This window comes from Salminus brasiliensis, chromosome 4 (genome assembly GCF_030463535.1).
Source record: "Salminus brasiliensis chromosome 4, fSalBra1.hap2, whole genome shotgun sequence".
Lineage (NCBI taxonomy): Eukaryota > Metazoa > Chordata > Actinopteri > Characiformes > Bryconidae > Salminus > Salminus brasiliensis.
This window is the reverse complement of record NC_132881.1, coordinates 46,818,667-46,846,433: the sequence shown is the minus strand read 5'-3', so window position 1 is coordinate 46,846,433 and position 27,767 is coordinate 46,818,667. Positions and strand designations below refer to the sequence as shown.

At 42.7% G+C, this 27,767-nt stretch overlaps 1 protein-coding gene across 2 annotated transcripts in view; it reads right to left on the bottom strand.

The window, feature by feature from the left end:
• wdr17 (WD repeat domain 17) overlaps positions 1-23,732 on the bottom strand; it is a 45,683-nt gene extending 21,951 nt beyond the window's left edge. The window contains exons 1-8 of one of the 2 annotated variants that reach the window (XM_072678579.1): positions 23,645-23,732; positions 10,514-10,642; positions 8,610-8,793; positions 7,886-8,116; positions 5,996-6,247; positions 2,287-2,409; positions 985-1,172; positions 692-860 (exon numbers count right to left, since the gene is read on the bottom strand). In XM_072678579.1, coding sequence (XP_072534680.1) covers positions 692-860; positions 985-1,172; positions 2,287-2,409; positions 5,996-6,247; positions 7,886-8,116; positions 8,610-8,793; positions 10,514-10,636 — 1,270 coding nt within the window. In that variant the 5' untranslated portion in view covers positions 10,637-10,642; positions 23,645-23,732. Of the gene's footprint in view, positions 1-691; positions 861-984; positions 1,173-2,286; positions 2,410-5,995; positions 6,248-7,885; positions 8,117-8,609; positions 8,794-10,513; positions 10,643-12,860; positions 12,944-23,644 lie in introns of those variants that run through there. The other variant, XM_072678578.1, reaches the window with a different exon arrangement.
• Between the last annotated feature and the right edge of the window lie 4,035 nt (positions 23,733-27,767).

Sequence of the window (27,767 nt, the reverse complement as noted above, 5' to 3'; positions counted from 1 at the left end):
AATAAAGTGGCCAGTGAGTGGAAGCATAAGGTAGGTGTTTCTAATAAAGTGGCCAGTGAGTTGAAGCACAAGGGAGGGGTTTCTAATAAAGTGGCCAATGCATAGAAATACAAGGTAGGTGTTTCTAATAAAGTGGACAGTGAGTTGAAGCACAAGGGAGGGGTTTCTAATAAAGTGGCCAATGCGTAGAAATACAAGGTAGGTGTTTCTAATAAAGTGGCCAGCAAGTGGAAGCACATGTAGGTGTTTCTAATAAAGTGACCAGTGCGTGGAAGCACAAGGGATGGTTTTCTAATAAAGTGGCCAGTGAGTGGAAGAACAAGGTAGGTGTTTCTAATAAAGTGGCCAGTAAGTGGAGACATACGGTAGGTGTTTCTAATAAAGAGGCCAGTGAGTGGAAGCACAAGGGATGGGTTTCTAATAAAGTGGCCAGTGAGTGGAAGAACAAGGTAGGTGTTTCTAATAAAGTGGCCAGTGCATGGAAGAACAAGGTAGGTGTTTCTAATAAAGTGGCCAGTGAGTGGAAGCCCAAGCACAATGCTCTATTTTTTTTTTCCCTGCTGGTTTGGAGATACAAGCTTTCCGCATGACAGTGCTGCTATATTGTTATTATGACCATTGTTGCTATTATTATTATGATTATTATTATTATTAGGCGTAGTAGTGGTAGTAGTTGTAGTAGTAGTATTACCAGGAGCCCAGGAGAGGGAGTAGACCACGCCCTCGTTGCCGGGAGACGTGTAAACTGCGGTCAAGGTATTAATGTCCCACACTTTGATTGTCCCGTCAAAGGAAGCTGTGGCGAGCAGGTTAGGGTCGTCTGGCTTGAACTTACAGTCGAATATAGTTTCCACATGACCCTGAAGACGAGGCAAGATCAGACAGTGTTACAACACTGAGGTCGTCATCACTACATACCGCACCGACAAGCGAGGGAACATCTGGAACAGATGCTTTTGCACTTTTGCATGATTGCATTCCTACCAGATCTCGAAGGAAGTCCCATTTCTTCGCCCCCATGTCATACAGGCCAACCCCCCCATCCATGAAGCAGCAGACAGCATGGCCAGGGGGTAGAGAGAAGGCCTGGTTCTGGGACAGAGTGGGAGGGGGAACCGCCTCGCTGGTGGAGGACGTGTAGTGGTTCTTGGATGGGGAAACTGAGCTGAAGGCTAGAGTGAGAGTGGGCCATTAATACCATGCCATAACACACACACACACACACACACACACACACACACAAAAGATTACTCAGAGAAATGCTGTCCTAACGAAGGCACGTTCAGCTTACAATCAGTCTCTAAACCACCTTAATTAAAGTACCATTGGTCAGAGGAGACAGAATCAGAGCAAATGTGGGCCATTCCTTAATAAACACTACCCAACAGTGAAGCATGGGGGTGGTAGCAGCATGCTGTGAGGATGCTTTTCCTTATTTTAGGATTTAAAGGTGATGGGGTGATACTGTAAGGCAACCTGCCTCAGTCCTGCTTCAAAGCTTGGGATAGGCACAAAACACCGGACACCGGAGTGGCTCAACAACACTAGGGTAAATACTGTACCACGGGCAGATCTCAGCCCAATCAAGAATTCCTGGTACTGTTCGGAAAATGTGGACACCATTGATTCAATAGGAGCAACCTGGAGCTCACCCCAACATGCCTAAAGCTGTTACTGCAGCTAAAGGTAGTGGCATCTAGTGCTAAATTACAATATTAAAAGGCATATTATTATTATTATTATTATTATTATTATCATCATCATCATTGTTTTCTTTGATACAAAGGTCAGATAAATAATTCGTCAGCAGATTTAAAATCAGGGGCTACTTACATAAGTATCCAGCCCCTGATTTTAAATCTGCTGACAAATTATTTATCTGAACTTTATATACACAAAAATAAATAAATAAATAAATAAATAAATAATAATGTGCCTTTATTGTAATTTATACAGTACATAATATCAGGGATGCTACAGCACCCCTGGAGCTGAGAGAGGGATAAGGGCCTTGCTTAAGGGCAGATTCTCTGGGTAACCCTGGGTATCAAACCCACAACCCTGTGAGCAATAACCCAGCACTGTAACCACAGAGCCACCACTGATGCCTTTTTAATTTTAGTCTGAATACTTTTGCAAAGTATATTTAACAAACGTGTAAATACTGTACAGCATAAGTGTGTGTATGATGTAAATTCTGCACTATTATAATAATATACACTGTCCAATGACTATGAGCCATGTTTAATATGTAATATTTGTTATTGTTGAAACAGTAAATCTGACCTTTCTTTGCTGGGGGAGAGTTTAACACATGGAGAGCGTGGAACCCTGTCTTCTTCAGCTTGAAATTGTCCAGCGGGGTCGCCCTTGATACGTTCCATACCCTCAGAACACCAACCTGGGAATCTGTACACACGAGGGAATTAGTCTAATTAGTGTAATTTGAGGTCACAGATGTCAATGCAATCAACAGAATAGTCACTCTGATTCACAGTTTAGTGCATACTTCAAAAAAGGACCTTAAAATTCACCCTATACATTTAATTCAGGCAGTCTATGAATTTTAATTTGGGGTCATATAATAGTAATAATATAGGCTGTATTCATCAGTGTATAGCATTATAGCTTTATATACACATAATGTTTCAGTGTTATCATCATTCATTCCCCAATATCCTCCATTACTAGGGAAAGTATATTTTTTATAACTCTAACCCACTTAAACGGCCTAGAACCGCCGGTGGGCCGAAAGTGTTATTACAAAGTGCTAATACCAGAGAATAGCCCCACCAGTTTGTAGTTACTGAATAATCCCTGTAGTTACTGAGCAATACACCTTAGTGTGTAATAAGCCTTTCTGTGTTAAGGAGTTAATATGTAAGAAATTATTGTTTTTGAATTATTATTATTTTAATTACTTTAATATAATCATTTAATGAAATGTCTTTCTCTTTATTAACTTTGTGTAAATTTACTGTACAGATTTCTATTTTAATTCTTATTTATTTCTTATTATCGCTGTATGTCTTTGTTCTTTTATACTTTACTTATTTTAGATATTTTTTTGATAATTAAATAACTACTTTGTTTTCTATCCTGTCATTTCATGTGATGGAACAGCTATCAAAGCATTTCACTGTTAACTGTACTGTGTATAACTCTGTATGTGACCAATAAAACTTTTTACTTGAATATACAATGAAGCTTTTGGTGGGTAATATATACATTCATAAAAATAAAGGCGCTTCCAAGGCTTTAAGTTGCATAAGGAACCTTGTTTATATTAGAAATGAGTGTGGAAGAACCTTTTCTCCATGTAAAATCCTTACCATGTTAAGGGTTCACAGTAACACATCTCCATTATAAACACGGTACTTAATGGAACCAATGGAGGTTCTTCTACACTGTGTGGAGAATTATCAGGCAAATGAGTATTTTGATCACAGGCTTGAAAGCCAACTACCAATCAAGTAAATCAGGTGATGTGCATCTCTGTAATGAGAAGGGGTGTGGTCTAATGACATCAACACCCTATATAAGGTGTGCTTAATTATTAGGCAACTTCCTTTCCTTTGGCAAAATGGGACAGAAGAGAGATTTGACGGACTCTGAAAAGTCAAAAATTGTGAGATGTCTTGCAGAGGGATGCAGCAGTCTTGAAATTGCCAAACTTTTGAAGCGTGATCACCGAACAATCAAGTGTTTCATGGCAAATAGCCAACAGGGTCGCAAGAAATGTGTTGAAAAAAAAAATGTGCAAAATAACTGCCCATGAATTGAGGAAAATCAAGCGTGAAGCTGCCAAGATGCCATTTGCCACCAGGTTTGCCATATTTCAGAGCTGCAACGTTACTGGAGTATCAAAAAGCACCAGGTGTGCGATACTCAGGGGCATGGCCAAGGTAAGGAAGGCTGAAAAATTACCACCTTTGAACAAGAAACATAAGATAAAACGTCCAGACTGGGCCAAGAAATATCTTCTGACTGATTTTTTAAGGTTTTATGGACTGATGAAATGCGAGTGACTCTTGATGGGCCAGATGGATGGGCCCGAGGCTGGATCAGTAAAGGAGAGAGCTCCACTCCGACTCAGACGCCAGCAAGGTGGAGGTGGGGTACTGGTGTGGGCTGGCATCATCAAAGATGAACTTGTGGGACCTTTTCGGGTTGAGGATGGAATGAAGCTCAACTCCCAGACCTACTGCCAGACCTACTGAACCCCATGGAATGAAATGTGAGATCTACAGGGAGGGAAAACAGTCCACCTCTCTGAACAGTGTCTGGGAGGCTGTGGTGTCTGCTGCACGCAATGCTGATCGTAAACAGGAAGGCTTTTGAGGGTCATGGTAAAGAAAGGTGGCTGTATTGGTCACTGATTTGTTTGTGGTTTTGTTTTTAAATGTCAGAAATGTTTATTTCTAAATGTTGTGTTATATTGGTTTACCTGGTGATAATAAACAAGTGAGATGGTATATATTTGTTTTTTATTAAGTTGCCTAATAATTCTGCACAGTAATAGTTACCTGCACAAACAGATATCCTCCTAAGATAGCCAGTTCTAAAAAAAAACAAAAAACACTCCAACTTCCAAAAATATTAAGCTTTGATATTTACGAGTCTTTTGGGTTGATTGAGAACATAGTTGTTGTTCAATAATAAAAAGAATCCTCTCAAATACAACTTGCCTAATAATTCTGCACAAACTGTACAGTGCCGCTCTAAAAACCATTCGAAGCACTATATCTAAGAGAGTACAGTATATAGGTGGTCTGTTGTGGGCTACATTATCAGTCAAAAGTTTTAGAACACTTGAGACGTTTAGGACATTTCAGCACTTCCAGTTCAGTGGATAATCTGAAATGGTACAAAGGTAAGCCGTAAACCTCCAGGGCACTGTGAATATATCTATGGTGGTCTCGAAATGAGGGTGTTTAGGTACATTTCTGGTGTATTACTGTATATCTTGGCAATGGAAAACACAGGAGAAGCACCACTAACTGAAAACAGCCTAGGCAGACGTCAACAGTCAGACGTTCACTGCTATCTTGGCAGTGAATTGTCAACACAGGCGTGTGCCCAACGCGGACCCCACCAAGCCGTTCCAGGCAGGACCAAAGCCAAGTCCACCCCGCATCATGCTGCCCGGAGCGCTGAGCCAAGCTGCTGGTACCTCCTGAGGGGAACACCTGAGCTCATATAGAACCGCCACCTACACGGCAGTCGGGTGTGTAACCTCCTACACGTTCAATGTTTTTTCTCCTTTGAATTCACTGTTAATTCGCAGGTGACCTGGAATAACCTACCTGCCCGCTGCTCTCTCTTTCATACCCTTCGAAGGCCGCCGGGTCCAGTTCACTCTGGCACCCAGCAGGACCCCTACCCTGCCTCTCAATTTTTTTTTGTAAACTTTGAGCTAACCTAATTCCCGGTTTTCTCTGAGGAAATAAAATTCCCCTTCAGGGCTGTTTCAGTTACTCTAGACTGCGCCCCCTGCAGGTCATAGAGCATACAGCCCCGCTTTGTGCCATTGAAATAGCAACCCGCCAAAGTCAGCCCGCACCTGGCTCCTAAAGGGAATGGCGAGACACACGCTGATTGGTTTATTACTGCACGTTACGCCCAAACCAAACACACCCATGATTAATTAAGAGACTTAGCACATGACTTTGATGTTTCCAGCTGCACAAGGCAAACTTTTCCCATAGTTATGATATCAAAGACACACCGACACGCCCCTAAATCGAGCTGCGTGGTACGCGGTTAACGGTCAAATCCACAATAGCTTCACAGTGGCTTGTGTGATAGGCGGCTCACATGACCACACCTTGTAGCTCAGCAGCTTAACACTGGAGCAGGCCTCAGTTTTAGCTGTGCGGAGAAGACGGTGGGTGAAGTGGCAGTGCCAGTCAGTGCTTGCGTGGGCATGCAGAATATTGAGGGTGTTGTAAAACTTTTGACCAGCAGTGTATGTGGTGGGTATGTCCTCTCTCACCCCCTGTAATGAACATGCCCGGTGCAGTGGGAACCCAGGCCAGGCACTGTACGGACGCGGCTGCGCTGGGCAAGCTGAAGGTGGTCACACAACTCAGAGACTCCGAGTCCAGCAGTCGGATGCCATTGTGCATGTTGGCTACCAACAAGTAGTCTGTACTGAGGGGGTCCCACTCCAGCGCAGTGACCGGGTCCTCCTCATCCGTCCCCTCCAGAGACTCTGGACGCAACACGTGCTTCTGGTTCTTTGAGCCTGGAGTGAAGATTTTTATTGTTTAGCCAAAATACAGAACTGAGCAGACGTCTCAGGCATCTCAGGCTTTCTGATAGAGGCAGTACACATTTTTAGCCAATATTAGAATAAACACAAATTAATAAACAGTCAATAAACAGTAGATTGGGAATGTTGTTGAGTATGATATCATGCGTGTCAGCTTGACCATTCCCAGTGCTTTCCTGGGGGCTCAGGATATAAGGATGATAAAGCTTCCATGCAATACCACCATGTCCAAATGTTTGTGGACACCCCTTCTAATCTAATGCATTCAGCTACATTCTGTTGCACCTATTGCCGAGACAGGGGTGAAACTGCAACACACACACAGCTTGTCTAGCCCCTGTAGAGAAATATTGCCAATACAATAGGACTCAATGGAGCAGATAAACATGACCCTATTGGCACCATGCTGCCTAATACTAGGCGTGGGCACAAGGGGTATAAATCCCCCTGATGGTGCTCCATCTAATACTTTTGGGATGAGTTGGGGAGTTAGGGATTGGGCAGGGTGGTGATCATTCAACATTCTGACAACATCCTGAATGCAATCAGTCAAATTCTCACAGCAATGTTCCTCAAAATTCAGTAGAAAGCCTTCTTCCCTGGACAGTAGAGTTTACAGTTACTCCAACAAAAGCACGAGAAACTTTTTTAAGATCCTTGATTTCAGAAGAAACAATGATTGTGCAGGTGTCCCAATACTTTTGTCCAAGTAATAAACTACTTAGCTTTACTGACTTGAATTATGCATAGTGCATTCAGTTAGATTATAGTGCTAACGAGCTAACACTTACTGCTGTACTGTTAACATTAACATCTAATAAGCTCTGTATATCCACTGTATATTGCTGCTGTCCAATGAAAACCATGTATGTCCATTTTTAGTCCATTTTTAATTTTCTTTATGGTTTTAACTTCTGTAAACTGTGTAAATAATCCTGAATGAATAGACCAATATAAATGCTCTAAATGACTTGGAATTCAAATTCTAAGTTCTTCCATTTAAAGCTAAGCATATGTTGAATTTTTGTAAAGTCACTATTTTGGAGATACATGTACTGGATCTACATTAATACATTGAAATGTGATGAGTGATGAGCGATATTAGCACTTAAAAGTGAAGTTAGGATTAAAGGAAAACTTTAGCTATATATCTTGGCATAGTTGAATCAACCATCAGAGCTACGCTAGGCTAAACACACATCAGAAGGGAAACCACCAGCTTAAACCCAGGGAAGTGACTTGGGGGCAAGGCTAAAAGCTAACCGGCTACAATCTCTTCAGCTCGGCTACATCTCTAACATCACACTGCGCTGAGAGGACACAATGAGAGGACAGCAGCACTATCCAGTAAGACTAAGGAATAATCACAGTGTTTTTGTTACAGTGTTGCAACTATGCAATAATATATATGGATTCTGTGAGCTTTTGATGTAAATGAGCCAATCAAAGTTTATATTCGACAAGCCCTCTAAAACAGTAAAATCAACAAAATAACAGCGTGGTAAATAGACTTGATAAAGGACATCTGAGCATTTTTCACCCCAACCAAAGTCAGACCCTTACTATTTATACATCAAACAACAACCTAATGGCTAGTGATTATTACCCCACCTGGCTGAAAGACAGACAGGCTCCCGTCTGTGTGGCCGAACACCACTTTGCCTTTCTTTATTGGGTGCCAGCGGAACAGGCAGATGTCTGACAGGAAGCTATGGGCTTCCTTGTGTACTGTAACCCCCGAGTCTGGCCCAGAAATCGCCCACACGTACAGAGGGCCGCGGTGGGAGACAAAGGCTACACTGTCACCCGTGTTCCAGCACCAGCTTATAGAGGCAGGGATACCTGCAGGGAACAGGACAGCATGACAAAGACATATTAAGATCATTGTATTTTTATTTATAGACATGCCCCCCCCCCCCAACCTCAACCCCCCTCCACACACATACACACACACACACACACACACTTAACATAAACTAAACATACATACATAAATCATATGTAATGTGAATTACCTTAATATAGGACACCTAAGCTTAATAAAATAAAAAATAAAAAAATAATTTAATTAAATAAAATAATTGTAAATAAAATAAAATTTAATTTAATAAAAAAAATAATAAAAAAATAAATTAAATTAAATTAAATTAAATTAAATTAAATTAAATTAAATGGTGACATAGATCATAGATCTTCAAACAAGAAGCATCTGCCCAAAAGCAAAAATGGCCAACATTAGTTTAATTCACCCAATCATAAATCTTAAATGGGCTGTCAACAATTATTTAACAAAATCTCAATATTATATATATATATATAATAGGGAGAGTCGTGCCTTTAGTGTTGTCCAGTCGGGCGACTGCCTTCTGCTCGGCCACATTCCAGATGATGAGCAGGTTGTCTGCGCTGGCGCTGGCGAACACCTCGGGGTTGTGTGGACACCAGCTAATAGCCGTGATGGTTTTCTTGTGCTCAGACATGATCGCCCTCAGCTTAAACTCGTTATATCGGTGATCCAGCTGAACGGTCAGAATTCAGCCGGCAGCATCAGAAAGAGAATTACAGCAGAGAAATGAAGTGGATACATTAAATGGCATTCACTCACATCTACTGCAGCTGAGGATAAGTAACATGGACATCTTCAGAAGACCTGTACTACCTTATCATTCAGGATAGAAACGAGTAAGTCAGCTCAAGTGGACCAGCACAGGTGCCAACCAGCACTAGACCAGTACCAAACCAGCATAAATCAGCATGTATTATGTTTTGAATGTTGGTATGCTGGTCAACCAGCACTAGACCAGTACCAAACCAGCATACACCAGCATGTGAAACAAAGTTTTCACCCTCCACCGGGTTTGATGAAGCCGCCTCAGCATGCTACCGTTCTTCCTCTCACTCCGCTGCTACGCTAGAGCTCTGGAGAAGAGCCACCAGAAGAAACATCTCCATCTTCACCTCCTGCAAATACTCGTATGTGTCCGAATGGCCTGAGATCTTTCAGCTGTAGTTGAGTTTACAGAAAGTGAAGCTCAGGGTTTGAGCTGCTCCTCACTGGTTTTACAGATGAAACTCTTATATGTAGCAGGTTGAGTCAGGTCTGCTCAGCTCTCTCTCTCTCTTTTGGGCGAGAGAGTTTGTTTAGAGAGTGAACTGAAGACTCGTGAAGTTCATGAACTCTGTCTTCTACAGTCCTGTCCTTCTACTACAGCCAGAGGAACTGAGACAGTCCTTAAGTCTGAGCATTTATAATAATATAATCAATGATACTCAAACTTTTGACTGCTTTCTGTAGTACAGAAATGTTGAGTACTTTAGTACTTCCAGTTAATTATGGAGCTTGAAGACACTTCTACTTATACTCGAGTCACTTTTTTGATCAAGCACTTGTAGTTTTCCTCAAGTCTGGGTCTCTAGTACTTTACACGTCTGCTCCATAGACTCGACATACTCCAATTCACCAAATCAACATCAGCACCACGTGTCCCCTCTCCACCAATCACAAGCACTCGTTCTCAGTCCGCAGTTCTGATCAGTATCACCTGTCCCTTATTAGCCCTCTGTTTGTCACTTAGCCAAGTATTGCCAACCTGTCCGTTGCCGTACCGAGCGGGCCCACCTGCGTTGCTTCCTGTGTATCGTGCTTACCTCCTTGCTCTCCCCTTTCTTGGGTTGCCCTTTGGGTTGGTTTGCTTGCTGTGCTTGTTGCTGCCTCTCTGGTGTATCTCCCTGGCTTGTCATTGTGACTACTCTTCTGGCCACGCCCTTGTCTGTTTTGCCTGCTATGGTTTGTGCCTGTGACCAGTGTTTTACGGCCTGGTCTTATTAAAAACTGAAGCATCATGCGAGATTCTGGTTGCTATGCCCGGCATAACAAAACAGCTGATTTATTCGAATAAAAATTGAATGTAAAGGAATGCTTATTATTTATGTAACTATGATTATATCAAATCATGCAATTAATTAATAAATGTACATTAACTCAACAATAAAACAGGACTTCTATCATCATTAGTTATATAGACATAAAGTACCGACTCAAGGATGCAGCTTTTTGAGGGACGGTTTCCTGCTGCGGTGGTCTTTGTCTTACGTACTTGCGATACTTAAGTACGAAAAATGTTGAATACTTTAGTACTTCCACTTAAAGAGTACTTCCTCGTCCACTCAGGTCACATTCTTGGTACTTTTACTCTAGTCTGAGGCTCTAGTACCTCATACATGTCTGATGGCGTTTACCTGGTAGACGTATATAGCGAGCGTAGCGCAGTACGCAAATCTGTCCCCGCTGGCGGCACACACATCCTTATTCCAGGGCTGGCAGCCGGCAGCTAGCAGCCCCACCTGCTTCACCTGCGACATCTTTACCTGGATAGAGAGAAGCAGCACAGTCACTTTCAGCTGCCGTGCTCAGAATCCGTCACGCGGTTCCACTGTGTTCTATATCTGAACAGAGGAAAGAAAGATTAACTCGTAAATGGGGAAGAAAGGAGCGATCTTCATCTGTCAAACATGATGGAGGCACTGTTACTGCATGGGCACCTGACTGTCTCCACCCCAGTGTTCTACCATGCTTTGTGTTTTACCATGTTCTACATTGTTATTGTTATGTTTTGCTTGTTCTATGGCTGCCATCCTGTAAATGTTCTGTCATGTTCCACCGTGTTCTGCATCTACCGTGCTATGTGTGCTCTACCGTGTTCTGCATCTACCATGGTATGTGTTCCACAGTGTTCTACATCTACCATGCTATATGTGTTCCACCATGTTCTGCATCTACCATGCTATTTGTGTTCCACCATGTTCTGCATCTACCATGGTATGTGTTCCACAGTGTTCAACATCTACCATGTTATATGCGTTCCACCATGTTCTGCATCTACCATGCTATTTGTGTTCCACCATGTTCTGCATCTACCATGGTATCTGGGTTCCACCATGTTCTGCATCTACCATGGTATGTGTGTTCCACCGTGTTCTGCATCTACCATGCTATGTGTGCTCTACCGTGTTCTGCATTTACCATGGTATGTGTTCCACAGTGTTCAACATCTACCATGTTATATGTGTTCCACCATGTTCTGCATCTACCATGCTATTTGTGTTCCACCATGTTCTGCATCTACCATGGTATGTGTGTTCCACCATGTTCTACATCTACCATGCTATTTGGGTTCCACCATGTTCTGCATCTACCATGGTATTTGGGTTCCATCGTGTTCTGCATCTACCATGCTATGTGTGCTCTACCGTGTTCTGCATCTACCATGCTATAGGTGTTCCACCATGTTCTGCATCTACCATGCTATTTGTGTTCCACCATGTTCTGCATCTACCATGGTATGTGTTCCACAGTGTTATGCATCTACCATGGTATGTGTGTTCCACCATGTCCTGCATCTACCATGGTATGTGTGTTCCACCATGTCCTGCATCTACCATGGTATCTGGGTTCCACCATGTTCTGCATCTACCATGGTATGTGTGTTCCACCGTGTTCTGCATCTACCATGCTATGTGTGCTCTACCGTGTTCTGCATTTACCATGCTATAGGTGTTCCACCATGTTCTGCATCTACCATGCTATTTGTGTTCCACCATGTTCTGCATCTACCATGGTATCTGGGTTCCACCGTGTTCTGCATCTACCATGCTATGTGTGTTCCACCATGTTCTGCATCTACCATGGTATTTGTGTTCCACCGTGTTCTGCATCTACCATGGTATTTGTGTTCCACCGTGTTCTGCATCTACCATGGTATGTGTGTTCCACCATGTTCTGCATCTACCATGGTATGTGTGTTCCACCATGTTCTGCATCTACCATGGTATGTGTGTTCCACCATGTTCTGCATCTACCATGGTATGTGTTCCACAGTGTTCAACATCTACCATGTTATGTGTTCCATCGTGTTCTACAACCACCCCACCTCATTCTCAACTCATCCCAAAAGTACTGGATGGTGCTCCTCCATCATTCCAGAGAGGGGTTCCACTCTTCCACTGCTCCACAGCTCAATGCTGGGGGGCTAAATACCCCTCTAGCCCACGCCTGGCATTAGGCCATTGGTGCCTAAAGGTTCATGTTGATCTGCTCCAGAGAGTCCTATTCTATTGGCAGTACTTCTCTACAGGGACTAGACAAGCTGTATCTGTGTCAGCAATAATTGCAGCTTAAAACAGCTGAATGCATTCATTAGAAGGGTGTCCATAAACATTTGGACATAATGACTTTCCACCACTGACTTGCTGTTTAGTCCTTAAGGTGGATTTACGGTGGTCTTAATGTGGTCTTTATGTAATCGGCACGAGGTCGATGAGACTGAAACTGAAGAATGACAGTGCAATCACAGCTCCTTCAGTGACCATGACGGAGTCCATCTGCTTTAACATGGTCTAACACATTTTAACACACACACACACACACACACACACACACACACACACACACACACACTCTCTAACATCACGGACCGCAATTGAACCCAACAAATCTTTAACACTGAAAACATCTTAGCATGAACATGCTACACACACACACACACAGACACACTCTCTCTCTCTCTCTCTCCACAGTAGCCCTCACCTTCATTTCATCGTCACTCCTGCAGAACCAGCTGAGTGTCTCCATGTCTGCCCGGCTGGTTCTCCCTCCCTTCACACGCACACCCAAACACACACACACACACACACACACACACACACACACACTCACGCTCACACACTAGACACTACTGACAACGCTCAAGAGGAAGGCAATACCGTGAGTGTATGTGTGTGCCGGTAAGCTTGCTAAGAAAGTGCATGTGTAAGGAATGAGAGAGAGAGAGAGAGAGAGAGAGGCTCATTGACTGGTGCAGGCTGTGTGTGTGTTGGTGTGTTAGCGGCAGCTGTAGAGGACTGATGTACAGCCCCCGTCGGTAGCCAAGCAACAGCAGCCCCCTTCATTAAAATGAGGTGCATTTAAGTCCCTTTCTCAATACCTACCCCCACTGCAAACATACACACACCTACACACACACACACACACACTCTTTATATATATATAATGTCCAAATGTTTGTGGACGCCCCTTCTAATAAATGAATTATGAATGCAGCTGCTTTAAGTTGCACCCCTTGCTTCCCTGTAGATAAGCACTGCCAATAGAATAGGACTCTCTAGAGCAGATAAACTAGATGAACATACTGGCTCCATGCTGCCTAATGCCAGGCATGGGCTAGTAGAGTAATATAAAGCCCCCCAGCAGTGGAAGAACTGTGTTCTCTGGAATGATGGTGGTGGAGCTCCATCCAGTACTTTTGAGGTGAGTTGTGGAGTTAGGAATGATGAGGTGGGGAGGTGATCATCCAACATTCTGACCCTACCGATGCTCTTGCTCAAATCCTCACAGCAATGCTCCTCCTCCAAAATCTAGTAGAAAGTCTTCTTCCCTGGACAGTAGAGACAGTTACTCCAACAAAAGCCGGATCAGCTCTTTTTTATTCAGAAGAAGCAATGAATGAGCAGATGTCCCAATACTTTTGTCCATATAGTCCATTTGTATTTATATATGTGATAATGATATAGCATGTGTTTCTCTTTCTTCTCCATCTCTTTTTCTACTCTCTCTCTCTCTATCTCTCTCTCTTTCACACACACACACACACACACACACACACACACACACACACACACACACACACACACACACAGATGTCCCCATTTCACGCTTCTCCTTCTGTCCAGTAAAATCTGAACGCAGCATGTTCACAAATAGCACACAGACGCCCAAGTGCTCGGTCTGTGCTGTATTACAGACTGACCACATACTCTGTCTGTGCTGTATTACAGACTGGCCATTTGCTCTGTCTGTGCTGTATTACAGACTGGCCATTTGCTCTGTCTGCGCTGTATTACAGACTGGGCATTTGCTTGGTGTGTGCTGTATTACAGTCTGACCAAACCCTCGGTCTGTGGTGTATTATAGACTGGCCACACACTCTCTCTGTGTTGTAATTCAGACTGACCAAATGTTTGGTCTGTGCTGTATTACAGACTGGCCTTTTGCTCGGTGTGTGCTGTAATTCAAATTGACCAAACACTCTGTCTGTGCTGTATTACAGACTGGCCTTTTGCTCTGTCTGTGCTGTATTACAGACTGGCCTTTTGCTCGGTGTGTGCTGTAATTCAAATTGACCAAACACTCTGTCTGTGCTGTATTACAGACTGACCACACACTCTGTCTGTGCTGTATTACAGACTGGCCTTTTGCTCTGTCTGTGCTGTATTACAGACAGCCCAAATGTTCTGTCTGTGCTGTAATACAGACTGACCACTCATGAAGTCTGTGCTGTATTACAAGCTGACCAAACGCTGTCTCTGAAGAATCTAGGACATATTGAAGATTCAACACAGACAGCAATCAAGCACACTTGAGGGAAAGTGTCTGGAGTGTGTGTGTGTGTGTGCAGCCACATTAGCAGTCAGTGATCATATCCTCCAACCCAGAGAGAGAGAGAGAGAGAGAGAGAGAGAGAGAGAGAGAGAGAGAGGACGAGAAGGGGAGAGAGAGAGAGAGAGAGAGAGAGAGAGAGGACGAGAAGGAGAGAGAAGACAACGAGAGAGAGAGGACGAGAAGGGGAGAGAGAGAGAGAGAGAGAGAGAGAGAGAGAGAGAGAGAGGACGAGAAGGAGAGAGAAGACAACGAGAGAGAGAGAGAGAGAGAGAGAGAGAGGACGAGAAGGGGAGAGAGAGAGGACGAGAAGGAGAGAGAGAGAGAGAGAAAGAGAAGATGAGAAAGAAAGAGAGAGAGAAAGAGAGGACGAGAAAGAAAGAGAGAGAGAGAGAGAGAAAGAGAGAGAGAGAGAGGCCACTTGTGGATTTGTGTCCTAGACAATGAAGATAGAAACTCAGAGAGGCGTTTGAGCTGAAGTGGTGTGAGCTTGCTGTGTGTGTGTGTGTGTGTGTGTGTGTGTGTGTTAGAGAGTGTCCTTAAGGAGAATAGCATGTATCTGCTCTCACAGACAGTCTGCAGTCCAGATCAGTGGGCTTGTGTATAGATTTCTGATTGGATGAAGGTCTGGGCACCCTATTTATGTCATGGTGAAACCAAACAGGGTTCCGGTGATTTTCTGAGGGGCAGAACCTGTCTGTCAGGATTGGAAACCACACCTCCAGGGCACGGATCATGAACACAGGGACCTATGCTGCACACCCTGTTGACTCAGCGACACCACTACCACCGAGTTTGCTGATGATACCACTGTCATGGACCCGATGACTGGGGGTGATGAGACGGCCTACAGGATGGAGGTGGAAAGCCTGGTGGCACAGCGTCAGGACAACAACGACTGCAGACTATCGGAGGACGGCAGAGCAGCACAAACCACTGGTTATTAATCAGACGGCAGTAGAGGGAGTTCCTAGGTGTCGTCATCGGTGAAGTTCTTACCTTCACAGACTGCTCAGCGGTCTTTAATCTCCCTCAGGTAGCCAACAGAGGGGCGGGCAACATGTCTGGCAGTCTCTCCAACACGGACGAGAGGCTAGTTTGTCTTCGTCACATCAAACCGATTTTCCAGTCAGTCTATGTCCTCACTCTCTTAAAAGTATACGTTTATTGAGGTACATTTGGATGATCTTCAGTTTGAAACTGTGGAGGAACCTCTTAAGGTGCTTTGAGGAACCTTCAAGAAAAGGGTTTTAGAAGAACAAAGGCTCCTTGAAGGTTCCTCAAAGCACCTTAAGAGGTTCCTCCATAAATTCAAACTGAAGGACCCTCAAACGTTCCTCAGTGAACTTATACTTTTAACAGTGCTTGATGTCAGAGACTGGCAGATCATTGTAGGAAACATCTAACTGAAGTTGGTTGAAAATAAAGAAACAAACTGGAATCTCAAACAATTAAGAGACCACTTTAGCTTTGATGTTTGATGAAATGCCAGGAATGAATCTGTTAACAGATGTTTAATTCCAGGCATTTCATCAAACATCAAAGCTGAGGTACCTGAATTTGCAGACTATAAACAGCATAAAGTCCCAACAGCAATGTGAAAGAATAGTGAAGAGCCTACCAAGACATAAGAGCTGTGATTGGCAGTCAAGGTTATTTCACCACAGTGATTTCTGAGTGCTCTCAAAGTTCAAATATTAGTACTGTGTTGATTAAATTTGAATAATACCTTCTTTGCATGATCATTATTATAATCATTTCTTTGCATTTTTTTGAGCAGTTGTCATTTCTGCAAATAAATAAATGCTCAAAAATTTAGGGGAAATGTTAAAATGCAAAGCAATACAATGCAAATGTTCATTTCATTAAACACACTGCCTATAAATAACAATAAAACTGATCATGTAGGGTGGTCTCTTCAATTTTTCCGGAGCTGTATTAAGAAAAAAATGAAAATCAGAATCACCCAAGAAAATTGCAATTGGTTCCTCTCCACAATATATCACAATATCTATCCAATACTATCGCACAGCCAGGCTCTTGCCAATACACAGCCCTACACAACACAGGTCATCTTTACAGGTAATTGTTCCTAAGGAGGACCTCTTGTCCCAGTTGTCTACACATCAATGGCCAAAACCTCCTTTCGGGAGTTTTTTTCAGGTGCTCACACTGAAGCTGGAAGCTTCACCTTGCTTTTCACTACAGAGCCTTTCTTAGAAGATCAGCTCGCTCTGTCCAGGCGTGTCCAGCTGTGAGCTAATCTCTGTTTATTGAGAGACTGTTTTTGGAGACGAGCTCGGAGAGGTAAAGGTCAGATCAGTGGGAGGAGGTGGACGAATCCAGTCAGGCTCATTTGAGCGTCACTTAATTAAAAAATAAATAAATAAATGACACCCACAGTTCAGACATGCACATCAGCAGCCTCACCAAAGGTGACAGTTTATTAGAAACACCTGTGTTGGCTATTTTATGAGGACATAGCTACCTCACATGCACCCCAACCACCCCTTACCTGACCAAAAACATGGGGTTCAAGTCAGTGCTGGTTAGTGTGAGGTGTGTGTGTGTGTGTGTGGCCTCCCTGCCCAATTCCTAAATCGGATCAGTGAGGATTCCCTGAAAGAGATTAGGAGAATCTGATCTCCCACTGTTTCAGATCTTCTCCAAAGCATGTGTACACACTCATGCCCCTACGAAGCCCCTATTATTACACATTCATTATAATCATCTATCTACATTTAGATGTTTGGATGTATCTAAACCTCAACAGCATCAGAATAACATGCTCTCACCATGGATGAAGGGTGGTCTGTACTGACCCTCTATTGGGAGTCCCTATGAAGGCAGTGCTCCTCAGCAGGTTAAGCTTGGCCTTCGCTCATTATCATCATCACCGCTGGGAAACTGAAAGCTCTGTAAGGAGGACGACCCCTCTGCCCCCAGTGCAGGGGACGCTTCTCACTCACCACCATGTGTGCCACACTACTCCGCAGGTCTGCTAATCCACACACTCACTATAATCCAATTTCACTCCAGTCTGTGAGGCTCTAGCCACTCTGTTAGCTCAGTGCCTCTTTCAGCAATTTGCCTGCTCTGGTTTCAGGGTAGTAAACTCACTCTCTCTCTCTCACACACACACACACACACACACACACACCTTGCATTTCATTGACTTGTAGTGAGCAATATCAAAAATGTTAAATCTACACCATATGGACAAAAGTATTGGGACACCTGCTCATTTATTGATTGGAGTAACTGTCTCTACTGTCCAGGGAAGAAGGCTTTCTACTAGATTAACTCCCCAACTCAGTATCCCAAAATATTTGGACAAAGCACCACAATCATCAGCATACCAGAGAAAACAGCTCTTCCACTGCTCCACAGCTCAATGCTGGGGGGCTTTATACCCCGCTAGCCCACGCCTGGCATTATTAGGCAGCATGGTGCCAATAGCTTCATGTTGATCTGATCCAGAGAGTCCTATTCTATTGGCAGTACTTCTCTACAGGGACTTTTTGGTGTGTGTGTGTGTGTGTGTGTCTATATATAGAGCCAGTATTGATGCATTGGTCATTGCGCACTCTGCATTTTTTTCCTATATGACTGATGGCGTTGTCCTGCCAGAGAGCAGACAGAGTAGCGAGGCTGGATATAATATTGGTGATGTTAATTTACATATACAGTGGTCAATACTGGGGTCAGCAAATGTATTGAGGTTATGTCCATATATTGTACGTTAAGTTGATGTATGTAATTATTATGAAAGGCCTAACGTGGACTTCTATGTGGTTAAACCGGTTCAAGTGGGACATGCTTCTCATATTACCATAGCAACGTCCCTGTCTCTGTCTAAATTCAGACTATATCTGGACAGATATTTCTTCAGCTCCCCCCTAAAGACATGGTAAGTCTGTTTAATGACTGAGTTGTGTGTAGAAGTCAGAACAGCTCACAGTGAGAGCTAGCTAGGTTAAAGAACAGCCTCCAAACATGGAGGAGGTAGTTTCACCAGCAGCCTCCAAACATGGTGGAGGTAGTTTCATCATCAACAGCTCACAGTGAGAGCTAGCCAGGGTACAGTACAGCCTCCAAACATGGTGGAGGTAATTTCATCATCAACAGCTCACAGTGAGAGCTAGCCAGGGTACAGTACAGCCTCCAAACATGGTGGAGGTAGTTTCATCATCAACAGCTCACAGTGAGAGCTAGCCAGGCTAAATTACAGCCTCCAAACATAGTGGAGGTAGTTTCATCATCAACAGCTCACAGTGAGAGCTAGCCAGGGTAAAGTACAGCCTCCAAACATGGTGGAGGTAGTTTCATCATCAACAGCTCACAGTGAGAGCTAGCCAGGCTAAATTACAGCCTCCAAACATAGTGGAGGTAGTTTCATCATCAACAGCTCACAGTGAGAGCTAGCCAGGCTAAAGTACAGCCTCCAAACATGGTGGAGGTAGTTTCATCATCAACAACTCACAGTGAGAGCTAGCCAGGGTAAAGTACAGCCTCCAAACATGGTGGAGGTAGTTTTACTTAGTTTACCACACTGGGAGCAAACCTCTAACAGCTGTAGGTTTTCATTCCACCCAAACAGGAGCGTTCCTGTATTTGTGAAGGAATTTTAAACAGCATTTATTTGTTCATAGTCTTACGTCAAGCCAGACAGAAACGAACACTGTAGGCGTTCATTCAACAATTCAGAGGGGATTTCAGCTAGCAGACTCTGTTCAGTCAGGTAGAAACCGACGCAGCCTGTTTAGACTCACTAACGCGCTGTAATTAGTTTGATGATTGAATGATGCCTCATCACTTGACTGTAAACGCAGGCACTGACTCGCTCCCCCTGCTCCAACGGGCTACACTGCAGCGGCGATGCTGAGGGCCGAGTGTCTTATGGGAACTTAATTCCATTCATCCATATGTGCTGAAAAGCTGCTTTGTTATATCTCAGCCCTGCTCCGCTGGCATCAGCACAAACGCTTCAGAGTGGTTTCCCAGACCCAGATTAACCCATTTCATCCTAATTTTTCTCCCAGCTAATCAAGCACATTCATTTTACACTGAATAAATCATAGTAGATACTGAAGCATTCATAGGAGATTAAATTATCATTCATTGATACTGAACACAGCATGTTAGACAATGAATCACTTACTGTAGATACTGGATACTTACGTTTACATTTACATTTATGGCATTTAGCTGACGCTCTTATCCAGAGCGACTTACAAGGTTACTCATATTACAGAACTGGGCCAATGTAGTGTTGGGAGTCTGGCCCATAGACTCATATTGGTGTAGCACAGCATAGCCACCCAGACCAGGAATCGAACCCCAGTCTCCCACAAGGTGTGATAGCTCAGTGGCAGGTAGTGGTCTATCTGTGGTTATCTGTTACGCCACACCAACCACCAACCACATACTTCATAGTGGTAATGTATAATTCACTGTATATTCAACATAATTTGTAGTAGATACCATTCAAATTCATAGTAAATACTGAATAATTCATAATAGATCATGCATAATTAATAGTATATATGTAATTAATTCACAAATACTGTGTAATTCGCAGAATATACAGAATACTGAATAATTTATTAAGCTTCTAAGTAATTTCTAGCAGATATTAAATGATTTATAATAAATACTGATTAAATCATAGTAGATAATGAATAATTCATAGTAAATCATTGTAAGTACTAAAACATTCACTGTAGATACTAGAGCTGGACAATATGATGATATTTTATCGTATTGTGATCAATTCTGTTATTGTGATAACAGTATTCTTTTCTAAGCATATGGAGGAGACTGTTAGAGCTTAATAAACACTGATCAGCTGCAGGTTTCTAACATTACTAACAGTGTAATTACATGAAAAGCAGCAGATGTTGAGTATAAATGACTATATTCAGTATGGGGAAGGATCTGAATAGTAGTTTAGAAGAATCTGTAACCACTGATGTTTTTAGTCTGTGATTATGTATCGTGATAAATATCATGTATCAAGAAAAAAGACTTTTTTATATCAATATTGTGATATAGAATTTTACCATATCGCCCAGCCCTAGTAGATACTCAATAATAATTTTATAGTCGGTAATAATTAATACTAAAGTGTAAAATGACAAAATCCAGTCCAGCCTATCCCCTTCCCCCATACTCCAATCACTCTCTACATCTTAAGCTCTATCATGGTAGGCACCTTCATATGGTAATTTATGATCCAATCAGCAATGATCCTCAAGCAATTTCCTATTGTTGCACATTTAGCATTTTGAATTGAAACAACACACACAAGATAACAAGATCCTCCTCCACAGTTTAAGATAACAAATAACGTATAGTAGATACTGGACACATTATACTTCAGAATTCATTGTATACACTGGAAATTTTACTGAAGCTATTGAATAATGCACTGTAGATACTAAAGAGTTTATAGTGGATAAATTATAATTCATAGATACTGAACACATCATGGTAGACAATGAATCACTTACTGTAGATACTGGATACTTTACAGTGGTAATGTATAATTCACTGTATATACAGAATAATGTATTGTAGTTTCTGATTCATTTATAGCAGATATTGAATAATTCATAGTAAATATTGAATATTTCATAGTAGATAATGAATAATTCATAGTACATAAATAATGAATTCACAAATATTGTATAATTCACAGTATATACAGAAACGTTTATAGTAGCTACCTAATAATTTATCAAAGTTTGATTCATTTATAGTAGATATTGAATAATTCATAGTAAATATTGAATATTTCATAGTAGATAATGAATAATTCATAGTACATAAATAATAAAAACACAAATACTGTATAATTCACATTATATTCAGAAAATTTTATAGTAGCTACTTAATAATTTAGCAAAGTTTCTGATTCATTTATAGCAGATACTGAATAATTCATAGTAAATATTGAATACTTCATAGTAGATAATGAAAAATTCACAGTACATTCATAATAATTTCACAAATACTGTATAATTTAGCATAATTTGTAGTAGTTACTAAATAACTTATCAAAGTTTCTGATTCATTTCTAGCAGATACTGAATAATTCATAATAGGTACTGAATAATTTCTAGCAGATACTGAGTTTTTTTGGTTCTGTATAGCATGTTTTCTGTTATAGAGAAGAATCCTTTAAACATCTGATGTATAGAACCGTTGCCTTCAGTAAAGAACTCCTGAGGAACCTCCCTACCTCCTTCTTTTAAGACTGTGGGAGTATTACGACCACACCAGCTCCGCACTACAGCCTCAGACAGGATACAGGCCCAGTTTCCCAAAAGCATCTCAGTGTTCAGATCATCCAAACCGGTAGAGAGAGTGTTCTGTGTGATGCTCACTCGACCACTTAGGTCGAGCTTTGTGCCTCAGATCCTCTTCCACCAAATTAATTTAGTTGAAAGGTCAACATCAATCACTTTAAAGTAAATACATCCAATAAAATGTCTTGCAGGACGGCATTAGACTGCATTAAACATCATTAAAAGACCGTCCAACTGTAGAGAGTGCTCCCAATGGGCATATAAACATTAATGATGAAGGTGCTTCGGATTTGCGTGATTGGAAATGAGGCAGGTAGCTGCAAACGAATAACTGAATGAATGTGCTACATCATCAAAGTCAGTGCCAAAACAAGTAAACTTAAGTAAAGCAATTGTGTTGAGGTCGCATATTTTATTTGCTAACACCCTTAAATCACGCAAAATCCAGACCACCGTGCATCGAGACCCTTTGTCATACATGTTTACATGCCCACTAGGAGCACTCGCTACATCTGGTGCAGCTTTTAATGGTGTTAAATGGCTCAAACGATCCCCAGCGGATTGGTTCCATACAGAAAACTACATGTCCAAATATTTGTGGACACCCCTTCTAATGAGTGCATTCGACTACTTTAAGTTGAACCCCACACAGAGCTTGTCTAGGCCCTGTAGAGAAGTACTGCCAATAGAATAGGACTCCCTAAGGCTAGAGGAGTATAAAGCCCCCCCCAGCATTGAGCTGTGGAGCAGTGGAAGAACCATGTTGGTTGTCTGACGTGAACACACGTTTGGGATACGTAGGGAAGTAGGGTTGTTGTTGGATGAGGTGAGGTGGTGATCACCCAACACCCTGACCTCACTAACACTCTTGCCACTGAACGCAATCAAATCCTCACAGCAAAGTTTCTCTGGAATCTAGTAGAAGAAGCCTTCTTCCCTGGACTGTAGAGACAGTTACTCCAACAAAAGGGATGGATCGGCAGGATCATCTTTTTTTGAAGCAACGAATGAGCAGGTGTCCCAATACTTTTGTCCATATAGCGTAAACGTCTGAAGAACCTTTCGAAAGGTTTAAAGAAGTCAGTGCCAGGTTCTTCATACCCTACAGGTCTTCTACAAAAAGCCCACCACGTTAGACCAATGAGAGACCTTGGGCAAGACTCCTAACTCTACGTTCTCCAACCTGTAGAAGATGGTTCTGGATAAGAGCATCAGCCATTAAAACCAGTAAACATCTAAGAACATCTCCTTTAGGGTTAGATCATTTCTGCACTCCGGACTGGTGCCCACACCGAACCAAATGGGTCATTAGGTCTGCAAACATCTCCACAGCATCCAGTGTTGTGGCACCAGAGTCTAGATCTTCTGGCTCTGCTCGGTTTAGACCCAGCAGAAACGCCTGAAGTTCACACACTGTTCTACGTTGCGTCCCTGAGTGCAGTCAGACACCGTGGGTCCAGTCCAGTTCCAGTGTCAGCTGGGCTACAGTCAGCTGGCCACAGGCTCACCGTGGACGAGCCTACTGGCACCTATCAAACCGTAGCTACACAGCAGAGCACACGGCACAGACATACGCAGCGGCACAGTGAGTGAAGATGGAGCAGCTGGAGCTCCGGGGCCTCTTACCTCTCCGGGCAGTCAGTGGACAGCGACGTGGTGCCGAAATCAGGCGTCTCTCTGAGCGGAGACACTGTGCAGCCTCCAGCTTCCCCCGCTGCCTCAACACGATTGGTCCGCTGAGCGCCACGTCACCTCGACGCCACGCTCTTTCGCGCTCCTATTGGTGCTCCTCGTTGTCGATCACCAAACACAAGCCCACACCTTCGTGAAGATAATTGGCTGAAGTCCTAACAATCTAAGACCTGGGGTGGGACTTGGACGCACTGCATGCTGGGAGCTGTAGTCCATAATTTGGGTATTTTGGGGGACTAAAACAAAAGTAGAAACCCAAACATGATTTAAATAATAAATAAATAAATAAATAATAAAAATGAATAAACAATTAATGAATATAAATTAATTAATAAATAAATTAATTAATTAATTATGAATAAAAAAATCATAAAAAATAATAAAAGTCCCAACAATCTGAGTCCTAGGGTGGGGCTTGGACGCACTGCATGCTGGGAGCTGTAGTCCATAATTGGGTATTTTGGGGGACTAAAGAAAAAGTTGAAACCCACACATTATTTAAATAATAAATAAATAAATAAATAAATTAATTAATTAATAATGAATAAAAACAATTAAAAAAATAATAAAAGTCCCAACAATCTGAGTCCTGGGGTGGGGCTTGGACACACTGCATGCTGGGAGCTGTAGTCAATAATAGGGTATTTTGAGGGACTGAAACAAAAGTAGAAACCCACACATTATTTAAATAATAAATAAATAAATAAATAAATAAATAAATAAATATTTGAATTTAAAGATGGGCATGGATGGGTGAAGAGCCATGGATGGAGGTGGAGAGACCTCCAAGAGTTGCTGGAAGCGTTGTTTGCTCTATACAATACATTGATCAGCCATTACATTAGTACCACCGCCTAATATTGAGCAGGCCCCCCTTGTGCCGCCAAATTGAAACAATTAACTCACATTCATTTTAGGGGGCGGAGCTTCTGAAGGAGCACTGAGCACTTTTAGGGCGTTTTCGCACCTGTACATTTTTATAGTCCGCTTAAATTGCACTTGGATGTGGACCGAAATAGTCCTGAGAACAACCCTTGGGTGGAGGTGGTCTTGGTCCGGACCCATTTGAACTCTGGAGCGGTTCGTTTGTGGTGTGAACATGATCATACCTCGACCCGGACCAACTATTAGGTGTACTATGCAAGTTTGAGCTAAAAAGGCAGCGGTGGCTCAGCGATTAGAGCTCCAGGCTATTGATGACAGGGTTGTGGGTTCGATACCCGGGCTCGGCAAGCTGCCACTGTCGGGACCTTGAGCAAGGCCCCTCACCCTCTTTGCTTCCTGGCTGCTGGAGTTGGCTGCCCACCACTCTGGGTGTGTGTGCTCGCTGCCCCTAGTTCACTAGTGTGTGTGTGTGTTCACTACCACTCCCGTAGACGGGCATTAACCTGGTTTACTGCCCAGATCAGGACCGCCCAGACAAGACTGGTCAATAAACTGACAGGCTGTGGTCATGTGATTCACACCTGTGTAAAAACACACCAAACCAAAGCATGGGGAAAAAGCTTCTGCAGCTGCTTCGGGCCGCAGGTGTGAAAACGCCCCCTCAGGTGCAGTCCAGGCTGACACGCTAGTTTTCATGACATATGAAATATAATAATTAATATATGGACTGTCTGGCCTTAAGGTGTGAATGGCACCTTTTGAATCTTCACACATTGTCAAATTATTATTGCTTATAAAAAGGTGGAATATTTGGCTTTCACCCTTTAACGCCTCTAAAAGCTCTCTGGTGTAGTTCGGTTATCACCACAAAGGGTTAGGAATACACTGCCTGGCGCCTGAGACACTGTTTTACCATAGTTGGTACCATACCAAGGTCACTCGTATTACAGAGGTGGGCCAATGTAGTGTTAGGAGTCTTGCCCAGGGACTCTTATTGGTGTAGCGCAGCATAGTCACCCAGACTGGGAATCGAACCCTGGTCTCCCACATGGTGTTGTTGTAATGCAATGGTAGGTGATGGTGTTATCTGTTGCACCACACCAACCACACCAACATTCTTTTTAAGAATCAGTTAATGGTGGATGGATACATGCAGGGTAATCTGAGGTCAAATAGTCCCAAATAAAGTATATGTTTTATATATTTTAGTCCAAGATAAGAGTCTGAATTCGAATGATCTCCACTATTTTACCAGCTTTATATATATATATATATATATATATATATATATATATATATATATAGAAGACCTGTGATGGTGATGGGTTCACTGGTGGGTTTGGATAGGAAATAAAATGATCATTTTTAACAAATTGTGCAAAATAAATGGACACTTTCTTTTCTGTTAAAAAGGGCTTCCATAAACCTGCCAGCAGAGGGCGCCGTCTGTCCTGCAAATCCACCCAATCCCACCGTGTAAAAGGGTGTGTTCTGTGTCTGAATGGATGAATCCTGAGGATGTTGACCACGTCGTGGTGTATATATTCAGATCCAGTCTCAGTCCACCAGTATGATCACGTGACTACTTAGGTCAGTGTAATACTTGACTTAATATATGGCTTGAATATTGACTATTTGTGAAGCTGCATTATTATGCTGTATTACTTAACATAGGTTACAGTGGATTATACAGTATATTATACTAGACCACTAAAACCCAGACCACCTATATCCCACTACAGACTCCTCCAGGAACTGGGTTTATGGATCTCTGCTGGACAAATCCACTTGAATCAGTGCAAAATAACCCTTACACATTCAACAGAACCGAGTCAGTTGTGTTTTTAGAGTAAATCGATTCACTTTACTGTGTGAAAGCTATGACAAATACACATAATCCATAATTCCAGACCTATATAATTGGAAACAGCCTCAGTGGGGAGAGATCTGTCTCCTCTAGAGAGCAGCGATTCGCCATGGAATCATTCTCAATGAACGATTCACTTAAACATCCGAACGAATCGATTCAGTAGAGTGCGTTTCTCCTCCTCCTCCTCCTCCTCCTCCTCCTTCTAATTCTCCCTCTACTGGTACATTGGCGTCTCCTGGTCCTCGCATCAGCCTCCTGAAGAGTGGAACTGTGGACTACCAGCAGATTTCAGCTGAACTTTGCAGTAAAACGTCTCGAAATGGGTGAGTAAAACTTCTCGGTTCATAGAAGTGGACTAAGGTGTTCACGAACTTCCAGCCTCTTCAACTCCAGATGTTTTGCTCCTCGAACTCCACCTTTCTGGCTCTGTTGACTAACTTAGGCTTTTCTGCAGGCTAGAAGTTCGTGGTAGGCACAGGGATGGACCTGTTCCCCAGTTTCTAATCCGAATCGTCTGGTATCTGAAGCAGATAATCCGAATTCAGACTCGGATCTTGGACTGAATCAGATTGAGCTGTTCATTTCTGAACTTGAACTCTGTGAAAGTTGTAGAACTGAATTTACTGCACTTCTCTTCAAGGCACTCAAACACTACCCCCCAAACACACACACACACACACACACACACACACACACATACTTACACACAAAAGACAAGTGGTCAATAACTTAACATAATAGTGAAACACCTGAAAATTTTATTTTCACTTTTACCTGTGTGTGTGTGTGTGTGTGTGTGTGTGTGTGTGTGTGTGTGTGGTATCGATGCCTTTTCCTGCTGTCTGTTGACATGTGGTAGACAGGTAAGTAACTTAAAGCTGCTCTAATCAGATGATCTGGGCTGTCTGCTGATTATTGTATAGTGTACCCTCGGTCACTTCACACACTCTCACACACTCGCTTCGTGTGGTACAGAGTGACCGACAGCTGCCTGCAGTTAGATATAGAGGTACTACACTGTCACTAGCATTGATAAGCCGTCATCTGTGCGTCTGTCTGTCTGTCTATCTAGCCGCCTGTCGATCTGCCCATCTGTCTGTCTGTCTGTCCATTTGTCTTTTGTTCTTGTATCTGTCTGGACATTCAGTGGTCTGTGGTTGGGTCAGAGGATGTCCAGTGTTATGTAGTTGGGTCAGAAGGTATTCAGTTGTCTGTAGTTGGGTCAGAAGGTATTCAGTAGCTTGTAGTTGGGTCAGAGGATGTTCAGTGGTCTGTAGTTGGGTCAGAGGGTATTCATTGGTC